Source organism: Balaenoptera ricei, chromosome 1 (genome assembly GCF_028023285.1).
Source record: "Balaenoptera ricei isolate mBalRic1 chromosome 1, mBalRic1.hap2, whole genome shotgun sequence".
Lineage (NCBI taxonomy): Eukaryota > Metazoa > Chordata > Mammalia > Artiodactyla > Balaenopteridae > Balaenoptera > Balaenoptera ricei.
This window is the reverse complement of record NC_082639.1, coordinates 81112728-81131925: the sequence shown is the minus strand read 5'-3', so window position 1 is coordinate 81131925 and position 19198 is coordinate 81112728. Positions and strand designations below refer to the sequence as shown.

The 19198-nt window shown below is 36.1% G+C and overlaps 1 protein-coding gene across 5 annotated transcripts in view; it reads right to left on the bottom strand.

The window, feature by feature from the left end:
• Positions 1 to 19198, bottom strand: part of BTBD8 (BTB domain containing 8) — a 91248-nt gene that overhangs the window by 19864 nt on the left and 52186 nt on the right. For 4 of the 5 annotated variants that reach the window (XM_059900076.1, XM_059900080.1, XM_059900090.1 and 1 more), the window contains 4 exons: positions 15156 to 15236; positions 13366 to 13462; positions 8657 to 8745; positions 8117 to 8219 (listed from right to left, as the gene is read on the bottom strand). In XM_059900076.1, coding sequence (XP_059756059.1) covers positions 8117 to 8219; positions 8657 to 8745; positions 13366 to 13462; positions 15156 to 15236 — 370 coding nt within the window. Of the gene's footprint in view, positions 1 to 8116; positions 8220 to 8656; positions 8746 to 13365; positions 13463 to 15155; positions 15237 to 19198 lie in introns of those variants that run through there. The other variant, XM_059900108.1, reaches the window with a different exon arrangement.

Here is a 19198-nt window from a genome sequence, read left to right as displayed (position 1 = left end):
TTGCTGGGTCAATACTACTTGTCTTATCCTGGGTTCTGCCTAATAACTGAGCCTGAGAAATAGGCTTGTACGCAAGTGATCCCAAGATGACCCAAGAGTGAAACAGGGAAGGAGGGAAAGCCAGAGGAAGGGTATGTTTTCCAGCTCCTTGCTACTCAAAGTGTGATCCACAGCAACCATTACCTAGAGCTTGTTAGAAATGTAGAATCTCAGGCTCTGCCTCTGATTTACTGAATTAGAACCTACATTCAACCAAGATCCTGAAGTGGGTTTTTTTTGCCATACCACATGGCATGCGGGATCTTAGTTCCCCAACCCGGGATTGAACCCTGTGCCCCCTGCAGTGGAAGCACTGAGTCCTAACCACTGGACCACCACCAGGGAATACCCAGTCCTGAAGTGTTGTGTATATACATTTAAGTTTGAGAAACAATGATATAGCATTTGCTATTGTAGGCAACTGGGGATCAATCTTGTTGGGGGCCCTCTGAAGAGCCACAGAGAATACAATTTGAATTATTCACCCAAGGGATAGATCAGGGAAACATTTAATCACTGGTTAATCACTGACCAATCTCCCATTGGTCAAGGTTTGTCCCCCGGATATTAATTCCCTTTCACTTCCAGGTTTGAAGAGCTATAGGTACCCTGGGTAGAACAGCAGTGAAGCCTCAGGACAGAAAGTGAGAAATACGTGTGATGTGGCTGAGGGAAAGTGCTGTCAGATTACACCTGTGTGCAGCTGGATGCTGCAGCAATGGTTGGAGTACATACATGGGTCAAGAGGATATGAGGTGGGGCACCAGGAGGATACAAAACATTGCCAACATATATTCAACGGAGCACTGTTTCCCAAACTGTAGTTTTCTCCCCTAGCAACCTAGAGAAATATATTTAGTGGCTTGCAATCAGCATTAGAAGACAAAACAAGAAAGAAGAAAGAAAGAGATAGAAAAGAGAAAAACAGAAAATATCAGAATATCATATGGAATATGGTAAGTATTCTTTTTTGAAACTTGTTTCAGTTCTACATGTGTGAGTTAACTGGGTTATAACATAAAAAGAACTTGCTCTGGGTCAGTCAAAAAAGTTTGAAAAACACAGCGAAAGTTGTGCTAATTTACACCCTTCCCAGGAATGAATAGGAGTACTTATTCCCTACATCCTTGTTAAAATAGTACAAATTTCCTTTTTTCCCCCATACTAAAAGGTAGAAAACAGTCTGACATGGTAATTTTAATGTCCATTTCTCTTAAATAAATGAAGTTGAAGATTTGTTCATCAAATTAAGAGGCATCTGTATTTTCTAAGTGAACTATCTAGTCTTACCCTACATTTAGCTATTTTTTAAAAATCAACTTGTAGGAACTCTCTATATTAGAAAAATTAGAATAAGAGTTCGATAAATTCTTTTATGGCTTCTGAATTTTGTATCCCCACTCCACTGATGAGGTTATAAACTAATTCTCCCAGGGCTTAACTGTAGTGTTTTAGGTTTCATTTTCTTTACTTGTAAATCTTTGATCCATTTGGAATGCATACTGGCATACCAGGATGTGATGTATAGATCCAACTTAAATTTTTTCCAGCAAGCTTCCTGTTGTTGTCCTAACACCATATACTGAATAAACACTATGACTCATACTATTTAATTCTTTTGATATTGTGTTAATTAAATAGGGCTTCAATTATCTTTTGGCCTTAGGACTAAAAGCATAATATATATACAACTTCAGTTTTACCCTAGTGATTATCCTCCATGCCTATTTTTGTCTTAATTTTCCTATATTTAAAAACTATTCATAATTAGCTTTTTTTAAAAAAAGGCTTAAACAAAACATTTTTTTTAAACATCTTTATTGGAGTATAATTGCTTTACATTATTGTGTTAGTTTCTGCTGTATAACAAAGTGAATCAGCTATACGTATACCTATATCCCCATATCCCCTCTCTCTTGCATCTCCCTCCTACCCTCCTTATCCCACCCCTCTATGCGGTCACAAAGCACCTAGCTGATCTCCCTGTGCTATGCGGCTGCTTCCACTAGCTATCAATTTTACATATGGTAGTGTATATATATCAATGCCACTCTCTCACATCGTCCCAGCTTACCCTTCCCCCTCCCCGTGTCCTTAAGTCCATTCTCTACGTCTGCGTCTTTATTCCTGTCCTGCCCTTAGGTTCTTCAGAACCATTTTTTTTTTTTTTAAGATTCCATATATATGTGTTAGCATACGGTATTTGTTTTTCTCTCTCTGACTTACTTCATTCTGTATGACAGATTCTAGTTTCATCCACCTCACTACAAATAACTCAATTTCATTTCTTTTTATGGCTGAGTAATATTCCATTGTATATATGTGCCACATCTTCTTTATCCATTCATCTGTCAGTGGACACTTAGGTTGCTTCCATGTCCTGGCTATCGTAAATAGTGCTGCAGTGAACATTGTGGTACATGACTCTTTCTGAATTATGGTTTTCTCAGGGTATATGCCTAGTAGTGGGATTGCTGGGTCATATGGTAGTTCTATTTTTAGTTTTTAAAGGAACCTCCATACTGTTCTCCATAGTGGCTGTATCAATTTACGTTCCCACCAACAGTGTAGGAGGGTTCCCTTTTCTCCACACCCTCTTCAGCATTTATTGTTTGTAGATTTTTGATGGTGGCCATTCTGACCTGTGTGAGGCGATACCTCATTGTAGTTTTGATTGGCATTTCTCTAATGATCAGTGATGTTGAGCATCCTTTCATGTGTTTGTTGGCAATCTGTATATCTTCTTTGGAGAAATGTCTATTTAGGCCTTCTGCCCATTTCTAGATTGGGTTGTTTGTTTTTTTGATATTGAGTTGCATGAACTGCTTGTATATTTTTGGAGATTAATCCTATGTCAGTTGCTTCATTTGCAAATATTTTCTCCCATTCTGAGGGTTGTCTTTTGGAAGTTTTAGCCACAGCAATCAGAGAAGAAAAAGAAATAAAAGGAATCCAAATTGGAAAAGAAGTAAAACTGTCACTGTTTGCAGATGACATGATACTATACGTAGAGAATCCTAAAGATGCTACCAGAAAACTACTAGAGCTAATCAATGAATTTGGTAAAGTAGCAGGACACAAAATTAATGCACAGAAATCTCTTGCATTCTTATACGCTAATGATGAAAAATCTGAAAGAGAAATTAAGGAAACACTCCCATTTACCACTGCAACAAAAAAGAATAAAATACCTAGGAATAAACCTACCCAAGGAGAAAAAAGACCTGTATACAGAAAACTATAAGACACTGATGAAAGAAATTAAAGATGATACAAACAGATGGAGAGATATACCATGTTCTTGGATTGGAAGAATCAATATTGTGAAAACGACTATACTACCCAAAGCAATCTACAGATTCAATGCAATCCCTATCAAACTACCAATGGCATTTTTCACAGAACTAGAACAAAAAAATTTCACAATTTGTATGGAAACACAAAAAACCCCAAATAGCCAAAGCAATCTTGAAAAAGAAAAACGGAGCTGGAGGAGCAGGCTCCCTGACTTCAGACTATACTACAAAGCTACAGTAATCAAGACAGTATGGTACTGGCACAAAAACAGAAATATACATCAATGGAACAGGATAGAAAGCCCAGAGATAAACCCACGCACATATGGTCACCTTATCTTTGATAAAGGAGGCAAGAATATACAATGGAGAAAAGACAGCCTCTTCAATAAGTGGTTCTGGGAAAACTGGACAGCTACATGTAAAAGGATGAAATTAGAACACTCCTTAATACCATACACAAAAATAAACTCAAAATGGATTAAAGACCTAAATGTAAGGCCAGACACTATAAAACTCTTAGAGGAAAACATAGGCAGAACACTCTAGGACATAAATCACAGCAAGATCCTTTTTGACCCACCTCCTAGAGAAATGGAAATAAGAACAAAAATAAACAAATGGGACCTAATGAAACTTAAATGCTTTTTCAGAGCAAAGGAAACCATAAACAAAACAAAACATTTTGAAACAGAAAAATTTAATCTTGTTTTGAAATAGTTCAAGTAATTAGAAGCCCTAACTTTTCTAAAAACTTTCTCTCTTCTACTAACTCCTCTACCCTGCTCTCTCTTCCTCCCAAAAGCAACGGTTTGTACTTGGTAGGAGGGAGTAGCCATTTCCTACTGAATTGCTGCATAGTGAGCAAGAAGGAGAAAAAGCTCAAAGTCCCTCATATTAAAATTTTTTAAAAAATTCTCCATATATAGTCCAATGCAGCACTTTCTTATCTCCCTTTGTATATGACAGTGTTAGGCATATTATTGATAAGAGTAAAGTGCCTGCCATGACACATGTGGTTTAACTGAATTAGAGCCAAAGAAGACTTAAGAAGATTGCTCAATCTTTCTTTCATTTGTTTTGGATAACATATTTCAAATTTTAATTTAAAAAAAGTTTTAAATATTTTATTTTTATTAATAAAGCAAAATATATTTTATTTCTATAGTAAAATATGAAGAATATATTAAATTAAGGTTTCTTAAAATTTGAATATCCACAAAGAAAGACAAAATTTCAAATTTCCATTATAATCACCACAATGCCAAAAGACTGTAAGTTTGGTTGTTCTGATGTTCATCTTTATATCTGTCTTGAAAGGAAAAACCAAGCATTCACAAAGCTTACAAGGAACTGATTAGAGCTATAAAATCAAAATAAAATATTGTAGGAGAGGGAGAGGCATAGTATGAAGAGCTTATTCCTCAATTATACTCACTTACCACTTGTTAAAAAAAAAATCAAACTTCTTTAAACAGTCAGTTAAGATCCCTCCCAACCTGGCTTTAGCCTCTCCCCAGACTTATCTTCTCTCATTATTCCAGTTACAAGAGAATATTGGCACTGCCCAGACTCCAGGTCCCTGGTCACATTTAAAAGCCACTTTTTTATTTTGAAATTATCCTCTATTTTCAGGTTCATCTCACATCACTTCTCTTATCCTTCCAATCAGAATCAATTGTTTTAACTTCTGTGATTCCACGTATAAACCTGAATTATAAATTATACCTATTCACTCCTTTATATACCTATCAATATATACTGAGTGCCTAATGTCTGCTAGGCACTGCCCTAAGGCTGGTGCTGCAAAGGTAAATAAGACTGTCATGGAACATAATGCTAGTATTCATCATAGTCTAACCTGTGTTGTGCATAGTTGTTTAAGTGCCTATCCTTCCATCAATTTGTGAGTTCCTTGAAGTCAAGGCCCATACTTCCTAAAAATAATCTTTGCCCATGCTGAGCATCTATTATATTACCTTTAGAATGGCAGCAATTGGTTTTAAGACCTGGTTTTGTAATTTACTGACACTGTGAACTTGAATAAAGTATTTACCTCTCTGATTCTCTTTTCTTATATATAAAGTGGAAATAAGAGTACCTATGTTATACGTAATTTCAAAATATAAAAAGTATATTTTGAACCATAAAGGTCTTTTAAAAATCCACTAGATAATAATTCATTTCTATTGAACTGAATTACAGTTGGGCCATTTGCTTGCCTCATGAACAGAGTGTAACCATTCAATGACCAAAGAAACTAATGCAAAATAGTAAGCAACAAAACAACAAAGTCCTTCATTAGCATAAACACAGATTTAGATTTATTTTTTGAAGTGGTATATCACCAGCTGATGGCCTAAACTTATTTTCCCAGTTAGATTTAGATGTTATCTTCTATGTAACCCAGTCTAAAATACCATTCATGCTTCAATCAGAGAAATGGGACCACTAGGAGGTATTTATATACATAAAGGAGTCTGTTAAAGGGATTTGACCTTATGCAATTATGGGAGCTGGTTAAGCACTCTTTGTATATGATGATGTATTGTAGTTTGAAGTCTACAGGGAAAGCAGTTGAGAGAGGATGATGGATGTAAAGTGTGAGGGGTAAGGACAAGCTGACACCCAAGAGCACAAGCTATAATCCACAAGGATGGGCTCATTTTAGGTCTCACTGCCTCCAACATGGATGAAATGAGTGTCCTTCAGGAGATGCTAGCACCCATCATCATGGAGCTAAACACATCCCTGGCCCAGGGGTAAGAGAAACCAAAGAGGATACAGGGCAAGGGGAAGCAGTGCAAAGAAGGAAATTCTGGGAAGCATAGTTCATCCTAATCAAGCTAACACATTGCAGAGACACTACAGTCCAACCCTTGTCAACTTGGCATGCATACACATTTCTTTAAATCATAGTTAATTCCTATGGAGACAAAGTAAAGTCATGCTAATGCCTAACATATACAACCATCCCCTATAAAACAAACATGCTAACCCTCTCCCTAAAATAGGATACAAAGTCTCTCTTCAAACTGATTCAAACTACCCCTTGGTATCCTGTAACTTAAATACAGAGATATAGTTAACATGTCTTATATTAAATGGTAGGGGAATGAGACAGCGGGAAAAAACAAAAATACTTGGTTAATATATACATAAACATTCATATAAAAAGGGGAAATGAATATGTTTACATCATAACTACTACAGTGCTAATTTCTATAACTGGTCACATGGTCATACCTAGTATTTATAACTACCTTTTCCTGCAACCATTCCATGTTCCCTTTGCCCTCAGCAAGTACCTCTGCTGTTTATAGTTCTTTATTTGGTAAGGTGGCCCAAACTTTCATTCCTGAAGAACCTGGGCCAGTATCAGTGCTGCTTAAATTGGGTTTTTCCATTGATTTTAACCACAGGACATGGGAGTACTGCATTCCAGATATATTCCTCCTTCCCCACATTATATAGCACCAACCCAATTTCTCCTTATAGATAGCTAGTGGGAAGCAGCTGCATAGCACAGGGACATCAGCTCGATGCTTTGTGACCACGTAGAGGGGTGGGATAGGGAGGGTGGGAGGGAGACGCAAAAGGGAGGAGATATGGGGATATATATATACATATAGCTGATTCACTTTGTTATACAGCAGAAACTAACATAGCATTGTAAAGCAATTATACTCCAATAAAGATGTTAAAAAAAAAATAGTCAGGCTCAATCTAACAATAATTCCCCTTCTCTGCCTGTTGATTTACAAAGTGGCCAGAAGGAGGCAGTCCCAACTTCCAGTTCAATGGAATCATTGTGTCCACAGGTGGAAACATTCTTCTTTTTGGAACTAAGACCTCTAGATCAGCAGATCCTAAAGTTATAGGGACAAGAAGCAAAAATTTTGCTAGTGGATCGCTAGGAGTAATTATACGTAGAGCCACTCTCATTTCCACACCTTGATTTCTGGACCCATGAATCCTAGTTATGTTAAGAAATAGCACCATAAATCAAAAACTGATTTAGAGCATATACAGCCTCCCGGAGGACACTGCCCCAATCCCACAAGGCACTGCCACGTAGCTGCACTGTAACCAAGTCTTCAAAAGGCCGTTCCTCCATTCTATCAAGCCAGCTGCTTCAGGATGATAGGGAGCACAGTAGGACAGGTGAAATCAGTAAGCATGGGCCCACTGCCGTACTTCATTCGCTATCAAGTGAGTTCTTTAGTCAGAAGTGATGCTGTGTGGAATACTATGGTGGTGAAAAAGGCAATAAGTCCACGGATAGTGGTTTTACTAGAAACATTGGAAGTAAGAAAGCCAAATCCATATCTAGAACAAATGTTTATTACACTGCGAACAAAGCACTGCCTTTTCCGTGATGAAGTGGTCCAATGTAATTAACCTGCCGGCAGGTAGATGGCTGGTCCTCTTGGAGAATGGTGCCACTGTTTCAGTGCTGCACCCAAATCCACCCTAATGAGTGGAGGTCCCTGCTACTGAGCCAATGCATAACCGACCCTGGCACCATGCCCCTTTTGTTCATGAACCAATGTATACTTTCTAGTGATTGTGGTTCTCTGACTGAATTCTAATGCATTTGGTACAGAGGAACAGAGTCTTAAAGATAGATTCTCTGAATTGGTTCTGGGTTATCTGGAATTGGTCCTTCCATCTTGCTTTTATAATATAATTCTACATTTGTATTTAAAACACCGAAAGTACCTATATAAAATTTAATAAACTTTTTGATGACAAACACAAAGTATTCAGGTTATACTTACTAAAGACTGAATCAACATATTAAGACAACTTTTCTGAATCTCAGGAGGTACATTTGCAAAGCTTCTCTCAGACCAAAACCTTGCAAAATGCTTTACAATCCACCTGTTAAAAATCAAAGAATCTCAAGTTAAAGAAATGAAAATATTATTCATTATAATATTCAGTAACATTTTGGTTTTTAATAATGTAAGTTTTACATATATTATGTTTTGACTAACCCTAACAGTTAATTTTGTGAGCGCTATAATGGACTTAACTAAGTTCTCTTTTCTGTAAACATTTATTTCAAATCCACTTTGCATTATGTGCATGGATTTTAACATAAGTATCCATGGTTCAGCTAAAATAACGTTGATTCCAAGCATCTTGAGTAATATCTAAATCAATACTTCTCCTCAGTTGTTGTAACTAGTTAAGCATTAAGCTATTTACATTGTGCCCAAGAAAATAGGCCAAGTCTAAAATTTCCCAGAAAATTAGGAGAATGGAAGAACAAAATCCCTAAATTAATAATATCAGCACTACTTCAGATCACTTACTTCATGCAGTCAGCAAAAAGACTTTCCACTCCAACTGAATGAGCAATAATCAGGCATTCTAATATAGATGCCAACCTTCTGGGAACAGGCTAAAATTGATAGAAAACACTACATTTATTCTTTTTCAACTTACAGAGGCTAAAAGTATTTGGTTCATAAAAATGATCTGATTTACATACCTAAACTGCAGAAAAAAATATATGTAATTCAGAAGTCTGTTATTCTTTTAAAATCAAGTATCACTGATAAACTTTAGTTTTTATAGGATAGCATTTGAGTTCTTTTAGCTGCCAGAATGCACACAGTTTATATTCTAATTTCTTTTAGCGTAAGTATTTTCTAGAGTACAAGTGGTATAATAATTTCTAGCACATCACATTGCAACACAACCATATGGTCTAATCTGCTTCCTAAAGTATAAATATAACTTTAAGTACATGTGCAATGGGAGGTCCTACATTGACCTCAAACAAAATGACAGAATTTAATTAGATTGTGATTATATAAACATATTTTTAAAAAGCACATATACAGAAGTAATGAACTAAAACAATAAATAAATAAAACGTAGATACAAGTAGTGAAGAACTCACTGCTCTTGGCGTTAAGCCTCAATATGTGCTACATATTACCTGTGCCATGTATTTTCAGTTTTTTAGACTATGTTCCTAAGCACATCTATTGCCCTATTAGGGTGAATAGAGTTCAGCTTCTCTTTGTACACATTCATTAGTTGTGATTTGAGTTTATACACTTAATAAAGACCAGCAATCGACCAATATGTATATATAGTCTCTAAATATGTACTTCTGAAGATACCCTGCACTCAGAGAAGAGCAAAAGCTTCTTCAGAAATGCCTCCAGCATAGTCCTTCAAATAAGGTCAGTGATTTCCAATTTTTTTTAATAGATTTTTTTTCCATTTCATTATTTATTTATTTATTTTTGGCTGCGTTGGGTCTTCGTTGCTGTGCGTGGGCTTTCTCTAGTTGTGGCAAGCGGGGGCTACTCTTCATTGCGGTGCGTGGGCTTCTCATTGCGGTGGCTTCTCTTGTTGTGGAGCACGGGCTCTAGGTGTGCGGGCTCAGTAGTTGTGGCTCGCAGACTCTAGAGCACAGGCTCAATAGTTGTGGTGCACAGGCTTAGTTGCTCCGCGGCACGTGGGATCTTCCTGGACCAGGGATTGAACCCGTGTCCCCTGCGTTGGCAGGTGAATTCTTAACCACTGCACCACCATGGAAGTCCCCCAACTTTTTAAATTACAAATTGCTATTAATTTGATTTCCTAATACCCTTCTCCTAAAGGTGTTACATATTATTTAGGAAATTAAATGTAAATACCTCTTTTTGCACATCAACAATTTAGTTATTCCCTTTGAGATAACTGAAGGTACTCTAAATTGTCCTAAAATCAGAAATGGCTATCACTATATAAATTATACAGTAATTCTACTAAGTTAAATAATTTGGTTTTCTGACCCACTTCAGATAAGATAAAAGTAGTATGAGGGAAGAGACTACTGGTATAGACATAATTGACAACCTAAAAGCATCCAGAAGCATAAAAAATTATAAAAGTAAGCACAAGAGTTAAGAAGTCTAGCAATCTAATTTTATTTAGGAATAACCAGCCCTCCACAACACAAAGTCCACTACTTGATGTATAACTTAAGAATAATTTCCATAAAAAATATTAAAATGCAAAATAATTTGCTGCTTAAAGGCAAAGGCTAGAAAACCAGCTTGTGGGCCAAAACTAGCCCACCACTATTTTTGTGAATAAAGTTTTACTGGAACACTGCCATGCTGTTCCATTTACATATTGTCCATAGCTGTTTTTGGTCTACAACAGCAAAGCTGAGTAGTTGTGATGGAGACTGTATGGCCCACAAAGCCTAGAATATTAACTATCTAGCCTTTTATAGAAAAAGTTTACTGACCCCTGGCTTAAAGGGATAACTTTAGCTTTCTAAGAATTTTACTTATATGGAAAAGCTGATTTCCTAAGTGTTTTTGTAATAGGATGACTGACCTTTAGTCATCTTCAAAACCTGCTTGTAAAATTTGGGAAGACATATATTTAAATTATAACCTAAGATATATTTTTAAATCAGTGGCAAAAAACATAATGTAAAAGCCACTATAATCCTATAAATGAAGTTCTAAAATTTACTTTTAAAAAAGGCAAGATTGTGCAGTTAATGAAATGACTGAAGCTAGCTTGCCAAGAGTTCCGGGGCCAGTTAACCACCATATTATATCCCATCATATATTACTGTGGCATGTGCTATAATAGATTTACTATATTTAAGTCACTGCCAAGAAACTGCATAATTGAGATCTAGAAGTTAAAAATTATACATTCAAAAATATATTTATCAAAATATATATTGTTAAAATATGTAAAGCAAAAAATTTAAAGATCAGGTCAATAAAAACAAAAATTGCTCTCAAATATCTGTTACCACAGTAGTATAGACTACATTAAAATAAAGTAAAAAAATTTTCAACAAAATGCCATATTGATAATTTAAAAGCATTTCATCTTCTGTTGTTTTAATGGCAACAAATATGCCTTTTGTATTTTTAAAATTAAGTGAATTATTGAAAGTAAAATATAAGAAGCTGCATGTAACCTGTGTATACTCATGAACATACTAAAAAGTAGAGGCAATGGTCCAAAGACAATACATAAAAGAGATTATTTTTTAAATGTTTCATGCAATTGGTTTATTGAGGAGTCTCAGTTTAAAGGAGATACTAAAAAAACTTTCTTTCCCCAATTAGTGCTATCAACCATACTGTGTCAAATTCCCCCTTTTCCCATACTTTAATGATTATAGGCAAATTCCAGTACCTTCTGGTTACTTTTGGTATTGAAATTCAGTATAGTACTATTTAAACACCTATCTCATACTTGAGTTAAATCTTTCACTCCCCATCACTGACTACACTTTTAGTTGGGGAGATCTGGAATGGAGATGGTCTCTTGCTCCTCCGTTTTGTGGGTCTAACTCCTGTGGAAGAGGGTTATGGATGGCTATGGTCACCTTATGTAACTAACCAGTGACCAACATGGTAATAGGAAGATGTCCTTGACTACTCTAATCCAGATGTTGGTGGCCTTTGCTAATGTGGTGGCTTGTTAAGAGACAGACTGAACTTCACCCTAACCTCTCAGTGGTAAATGTTCTTCTAGGGTTCATGATGCTTGATGCCTCCCTACATGGGACACTGTCATTTGACCCTGTATCAGTCTCTTCTAATCTTCATTGAACCACTAAGGTCCCTTTCCTTCCCTGCATACCATGTATAATTGGGGTGTGGAATGGAGTCTCCATTATTTTTTTCTATCTATGACAATAACTATTGCCTCTAGTCACCAGGCTAGTAATGGCTTCTCCAGCAAGCCTCCTCCTCCCTTAAGAAATCTCCATATTCAAGTATATTCTCACTGGTTCCTGAGACATATTCCAGGCTCTTCCAAGAAATCTCTTAGTACTTTCTTCTTCTTTGATGGAAGTTCTGGAGTGGACTGGGTATACAGATATGATTAATGTCCATCTCGGGGCTGAGAAGACATTATCTCCTCACTGCAGGTACCCCTATCTTTAATCTTTATTTGGAACAGGCTCTTAACTTTCTCTTGGCTGGGAAGATGGGGGAAGATGAAAGAGAAGGAAAAGTCTTTCACCAGGATTCTTCACTTTCTGCAATGCTGAGGACACCACAGACTGTGCTTCTTCTTCTAGCTCCCTTACTTATAGAGGCTGGAATGAATGGTTGATTAAAGGTAGCTAAGGGGTTTAACTGTTTCTCAGTGAACCTTGAAGGGTTGGTAGTGGTGGTAGACCCAGTTCATGACTCTGTTTTAGCACATGGGGTGATTTCTCAGCTACAACTTACAGACAGATAGGAAAAGTCCTATCCAACACAAAAATCTAAATTTAAATGTGATTAAAATTATTAAAATTACATAATTACAATGCATATTGTTGGCTCAAGTAGCCAATAGGAGAGGACTATTGATGTAAAAAATTCTTTTAAGATTTGTTTTTTGTTGATTATAAAAGTAATACATGACCATGGTAGAAAATTTAGAAAATGTAGAAAAGAATAATTAAGAAAATAAAAAATAGCAGAGAAAATTAGAACAATGGTGAATCTAAGAATAATGTACAAAATGGCTTTGAAATGCATAGTATGGTATCTTTCTTTAGACAATAAATTTACATTTGCATAAACTAAAATTAAAAAGTCAGTATTCATATAGCACCTGGGGGAGAGAAGTAGAAGAGAACTATATCACACCCCAAGTACATGCTATAAAGAGAAGTGGTAGGAAGGAGGAATGTCCTTTCAGGGAAAAGAACGAATGAAGCACTGTGCAGCCCTTTGCTAAACGGAGAAAGTAGTTCCCAACTTCCTTTCCCTTAGTTCCAAACCCTAACTGTGAGTCCCAACCGTACACTCCACCTTTGAATTATATAGAATATTTCCATATCATTTCAGTAAACCCCCACCTCAACTTTATCTTACTTAAAATGATCTGAATTAACTTCTGTTTTCTGCAAGCACATCCTAAGAGTTATTTCTCAGTTAGGGTTCTCATTAGTTAAAATGACAACACTAACAGAGTTAAAAAGCTAGTAGGTAATAATGGGTGACTTTAAGCACTAGGTAAAAGATTTCTAAGACTCAATAATTACCTTCTGAAAGAAATTACAGTAATCTCTTCTTAAAATATAGACTGCTACTTCTTTTAGTCCTTCTAGTCCATACATATCAGCCATACTGAGTATCTGCCTAAAATAAAAATAGATGCACTGTTAATTCTTTAATTTAAAAACCAAGGCATAATACACAATAATTTTTTTATAATATATAGTTTAGAAAAAAGAATTATCTTAATTATTTTAATTCTAACTTTATACCCTACATAATACTCTTTATAGATTATAAAAAGGACATAGGTCAAAAGTTGAAAGCCCTGTAACTTGATTTGATTTGTGGAGAATAACACGAAGTAAATTGGGAGATGTTTCAATCAAATTCCCCTCATATTCTCAGTGTCATATGCAACAAAGCCCAGGAAACTGCTTCAAAGGCTGCAAAAGTTACAACTCTTCACAACAAATATGAATCATAAAAATTTAGGGGGAGGGCAACTAATTGATGCTTATCATATTGAAAATGTCTACAGATGACCATAAGATTGGAGATGGCATCCAATGACTCAGAGGGTTTCTGTTGCTTCTTTCAGTTGGCAAGTATTTCTGAGTACCCACACATACTTTAGGTACTTAGGAAACCTACAAGCCTTGATACCATGATAAAATTTCTTATAGGTTTCCAGGGGCAAAACTTCAGTACTTCATCCCTTTGACTCATGACACCTTCTCCCCCAAATCATATTTATTCAGTTTATAACTAAAGAAACTAATGAATATTTAAAATTAAAAGAGCAGCCTTCAATGTAAAAAAAAAAAAAAAAAAAAAAGAGCAGCCTTCATTTGTCTGATGTTAGAATAGCAATAAAAGGAGAGAACATTCAGAAAATTAGAAGAGCAAGACAGATTTCACTCTCCAGTAGGATTTCAGCAGCTTAGACGGCATTTCACCATAGAGTACTAAAGAATCATATTATTTTTTTTGGCCACATCACCCAGCATGCAGGATCTTAGCTCCCTGACCAGGGATCGGACCCGTTCCCCCTGCAGTGGAAGCGTGGAACCTTAACCACTGGACTGCCAGGGAAGTCCCGTTAATCTTTAGGATGCCTAAATTCTCAGATTAATTTTAGGGTTTTTTTCCTTTTCTTTTGACATCCTAAAATTAAAAAATAAAGTAGTAAAAAAAATTATTCCAAATTTGATAAAAGTTGTTAATTTTATAAAAACCTGTCATCTATTTTCCAAAACAAATATTAAGTTTTTCTAACATAATTTAAGTCTAATAAAGACTTTTCTTTTTTCTAATAAATTTATTTATTTGTTTATTTATTTTTGGCTGGGTTGGGTCTTCGTTTCTGTGCGAGGGCTTTCTCTAGTTGCGGCAAGTGGGGGGCCACTCTTCATTGCGGTGCGCGGGCCTCTCACTATCGTGGCCTCTCTTGTTGCGGAGCACGGGCTCCAGACGCGCAGGCTCACTAATTGTGGCTCACGGGCCCAGTTGCTCCGCGGCATGTGGGATCTTCCCAGACCAGGGCTCGAACCTGTGTCCCCTGCATTGGCAGGCAGATTCTCAACCACTGCGCCACCAGGGAAGCCCCTAAAAAAGACTTTTCTTAATCTTATTACTGTGAGTTGCTAGGTCATCTTTTCTTCTAAATAAGGTGACTTACTATTTTTAGATATTCCCAAAATACACACAAGATAGGCAAAATAGACAATAAAAGTGAAGCCTCTACTTCACTGACACTTTTAAACAAAGCTCAACAAAGCAGAAGCCACAAAATATTAATACTTTTATATTAAAATCATTAAAAAATAATACATACCCAACATTAGCTTTGTCTGGAAAGTCCAAAGTTCCTCCATATATAAAATGTATCAAAACATTCATTTCTACACGGCTTATCCTGAAAAATAAAACTATACTCAAATCCAGAAATAATTAAGATTTAACTGATAGCAATGATACATTCTATTTTCCCATAAACTTTTAGCCAAGATAATGTTATAACCTCATTTTTATCTGAAGAATATATTCTTCGAATAACGTCCATGAGATATGCCATTAGTTTAAAAATGAAGCATGACTGCAGCTATGGGTTTTTATATGCTATAAAATGTTATTAGTATATTATAAAATAATTGATTATTTTTTGGGCATCTTCCATGATAGACAAAGTTAGAAAGGACTTTGGAGGTCATAGTTCAACCTCTGGCTCATTAAGAAATCCTTCTCAGCATCTTTGACAAATGGCCTCTGGTCTTGCTTAAAGCCTGGGATGGAAAACTCTATTCACTAGAAAGAGTCTTGTTATGCTGTATAGATTTCTTAATTTGTAATACCTATCCAGTGGCTCTAGCTCTGCCAACATCCTCGTTTTACAGATTTAAAAGTAAAGACATGACTTAAGAAGTAGTCTGAAGTGATAATCTTTATGTCCCACTGACTACTAGATCTCAAACTCTAAATTCATGACTTCCTCTCCCAACACCCCAAATTCGGTCTTCTTTCTGTTTTTCTTATTTTGTTCATAGCATGGTTACAGGACTTCTTGCATCTTGTCCCACACTCTATTCCTCTGTTATCAAGGGAGGTTAATTATCTGGTTGGTAGACAACAACCACTGGCTGTTGATCAAGAGGAACTTGAGATGAGAGGTAATTTGATTCCTTTTCTCCTTTCTTCTCTGCTGAACCAGTGGTAAGAGGTGATGGGGAAGAAGTACATCCGCTGTCCAGATTCAGACTTTCTCTCAGGTGGGCTGTCTTAGAGTAGACATAGCAAGCAAATCAACTTTGGCTCTTGCGTTAAAGCACAATTTACTGCTTTAACAGTTTTTATCAAAAATCAAGGAAATGTTTTCTAACTTCATCTGCTGAGTCTTTTGTCTCATTTTGAGCATGAAGAAAGTATACTATTTATTGGGGCCCCCTCAAAACTCCAACAGATAGCAAAGATGGATAGCAGATGCCCCTCTTCCCCATCACCTCTTTTCACGGGTTCAGCAGAGAAGAAAGGAGAAAAGAAATCAAATTACCTCTCATCTGGAGTTTGTCCTGACCAATGCCCAATTGTTGTTGGATAATTCACTCTCCTTGGTACCGAGGAATAGAAGGTGGGACAAGATGCAATAAGTCCTGCAACAGTGCTATGAATAAAATAGGAATAACAAAAAGAAGACTGAACAATAACCTAAATGCCTAAGTCAGAGCTGGAGGTTCATCTTAATTCTCTCCCTCATTATATTCTGTCATTTTATACCTTCAAAATTTTCTTGAATTCAGCCTCTGCTATCTAATTCCCCATTTCATTGCCCTGGTTTAGCCTCTCAGTTTCTCTCCTCTGTACTATGATAATGTATCCTCTCATGTGGGCTTCTTGCCTCAAATTATCTCCTTGCATCCCATTTCCCACATTGTTATTAGAGTGACTTTGCTAAAATGTAAATCTGATACAGCCCCTGACTTTAAAAACCCTTCAACAATTCTCCATAGCACCTAGGAAAAAAGCCTAAATTCTTTAGCTTGGTGTACAATGTTCTGTACCATCTGATCTCTAGTTCTCCCTCTCTAGCAGCTGTTCCAAGATAAGTAAACTGCCATTTCTTATACCTGAACTACTTGTAATTCTTTATACATCCATGCCTTAGCAGATACTGTTCACTCTGCTTAAAATTCTCTTCCTCTCTACTTATTTCATCTTTTAGACACAAGACATGTGGCTCTTTACCTCTGATTGTTTCCTTAATGCTCCCAAGGGGGAGAAAAAAAGAAATCACTGAATGTTAAACATAAATAACTAACATCAGTTGAGCATGTATTATGATTCAGTCACTGAGCTAATAAGCATTTTGAATGCCATTAGCTCATTTAATCATCATAACAACTCAATGGTAGATATTGTTATTAGTCTCATCTTACAGATGAAACAACTGAAATTAAGTAACTTGCCCATGGGGGCAGGTGTTAGAAAAAAAAAAGTAAACTGCCCAAAGGCAAATGACTAGTGATGCACTGGATCTTAAATCCAGGCAGATAGCACTGGAATTTTGGAATTTAAATCCAGACTCCAAAGCCTGGGCTCTTAAGCAGTATAACACACACTAACACACACACACACACACACACACACACACACACACACACACACTTCCCTTATCACATTTATCAAACTGACTTGTAATATCTTTGTTTACGTATTTGTTTCTCCTTCTAAACTGAGTTCTGTGAGGGCAGGATTTGTGTCTTATTTACCCTTGCATCTCTAGTAGCAGCAGAATGTCAGCATTGATTCAATATCCCCAGGATGAGAAGAATTTCCTTTCCCCACATAATACTGGAGCTCTGCAGTGGAAGCAGGGTGGGGACAGTGCTGATAAGACCTTCACAGTTTGTTAAGCATGGTATCTAATGTCTGCTAAAGGAACAAAAGGAGGAAGGCAAGAAGAAAAGAAATGGAGTCCTCAGGGTAGGACTCAGAAAGGTGTCTGCTTTGATTCTATGGCCTTAAATAATATATGCTCAATAAATGTTTAATGAATATTTAATGAATGGCTTATTAGGGTAGTTACAAGCATCTCCCAAACCTTCAGAAGGAATACTGAGTTGAAAACATATAAATATTTTTCAATTTACTTAATAAATATTTACTGGCCCCTACTGGTTTCTGCTGATTCAAAATTCCACATCTTTAATACTTAGAAAGAAGTCAAATCTCTAAATATTCTCATTTATATACATGGATACAACAAGATTTGATCTCAGAATGATTATGCCATATTATCTATAGTTTGTAGCCTAAAACAGTAGCATAATTATTAAATTACATGCACTTTTCCTCAAAATTTCGAGAGTCATTATTATCAGTGTTAATGAGGACTGACCATTTCTGTTGAAAGAATAGTTTCTTCTAAGACTTGACATATTTAAGCAAAGGATAATAATGACTAAGTAAAAATAAAAGGAGTTTTATTAAAATAAATAGCAAAAGCTAGACATTTGAGCTTATGTATCAATACATATGATAGCTATAAAAACAGCAAGAAACTGTTTTCCTGCTGTCTTGACAGATGTTTTACTAAACTGCATTCTCATTATTGTAAGTCATTTGTATTTTTACTAAAAGTGTTTATAAAGACATGATCAACTGACCTGGAAAAAAAAAACAAAACCCCAACTAATTACTGCAATAGCACACAGTTTAAATGGAAAGATTTAAAGCACTATTCCCATTTAAATGTAATCAGAATAAAATCCTGTAGGAGATGAAAATATTACATATACCCAGAGTTAGAAAAAAGAAAAGCCTATGAGAGGACAGAGCTCTAGGATCAGATACAACATGTGCCCAGTCTAAAACCTCTTTGCTTTATATGTGCTTCCTAAAGTTTCAGGCTCCTATATATGTGGGCTAAGGTAATGTAGGGTCTCATTCACTCATTCATTTCTTCATATACAGTCAATATTTATTGAATGATAGGCCCTATTCTAGACCTTGAGGATACAAGAAGCTTACGTTCTAGAGAGAGGACATGGACAATAAATATGTCAACAAATATACAAAGAAGATAATTTTAATAGTGAAAAGTGAAGACAATACAACAGAATAACATAGAAGAGAATAACTAGAGAGTTAGGCTGTAGCTACTTTAGGTGGGGTAGTTTGGGAAAAGCCTATGGGCCAGATCATACAGGTTCTTATACATTACGGTAAAGATTTGGGTTTAATTCTGATTGTGATGAGAAGGCATTGAAGGATTTTAGTCAGAAAAGAAATATTATCTGACTTATATTTGAAAAGATCATCCTGAAGGTTCACAGCAAGCCCAAGAATCTCCCAAGGGAGACGAGAAAATCCAAATTTATGCTC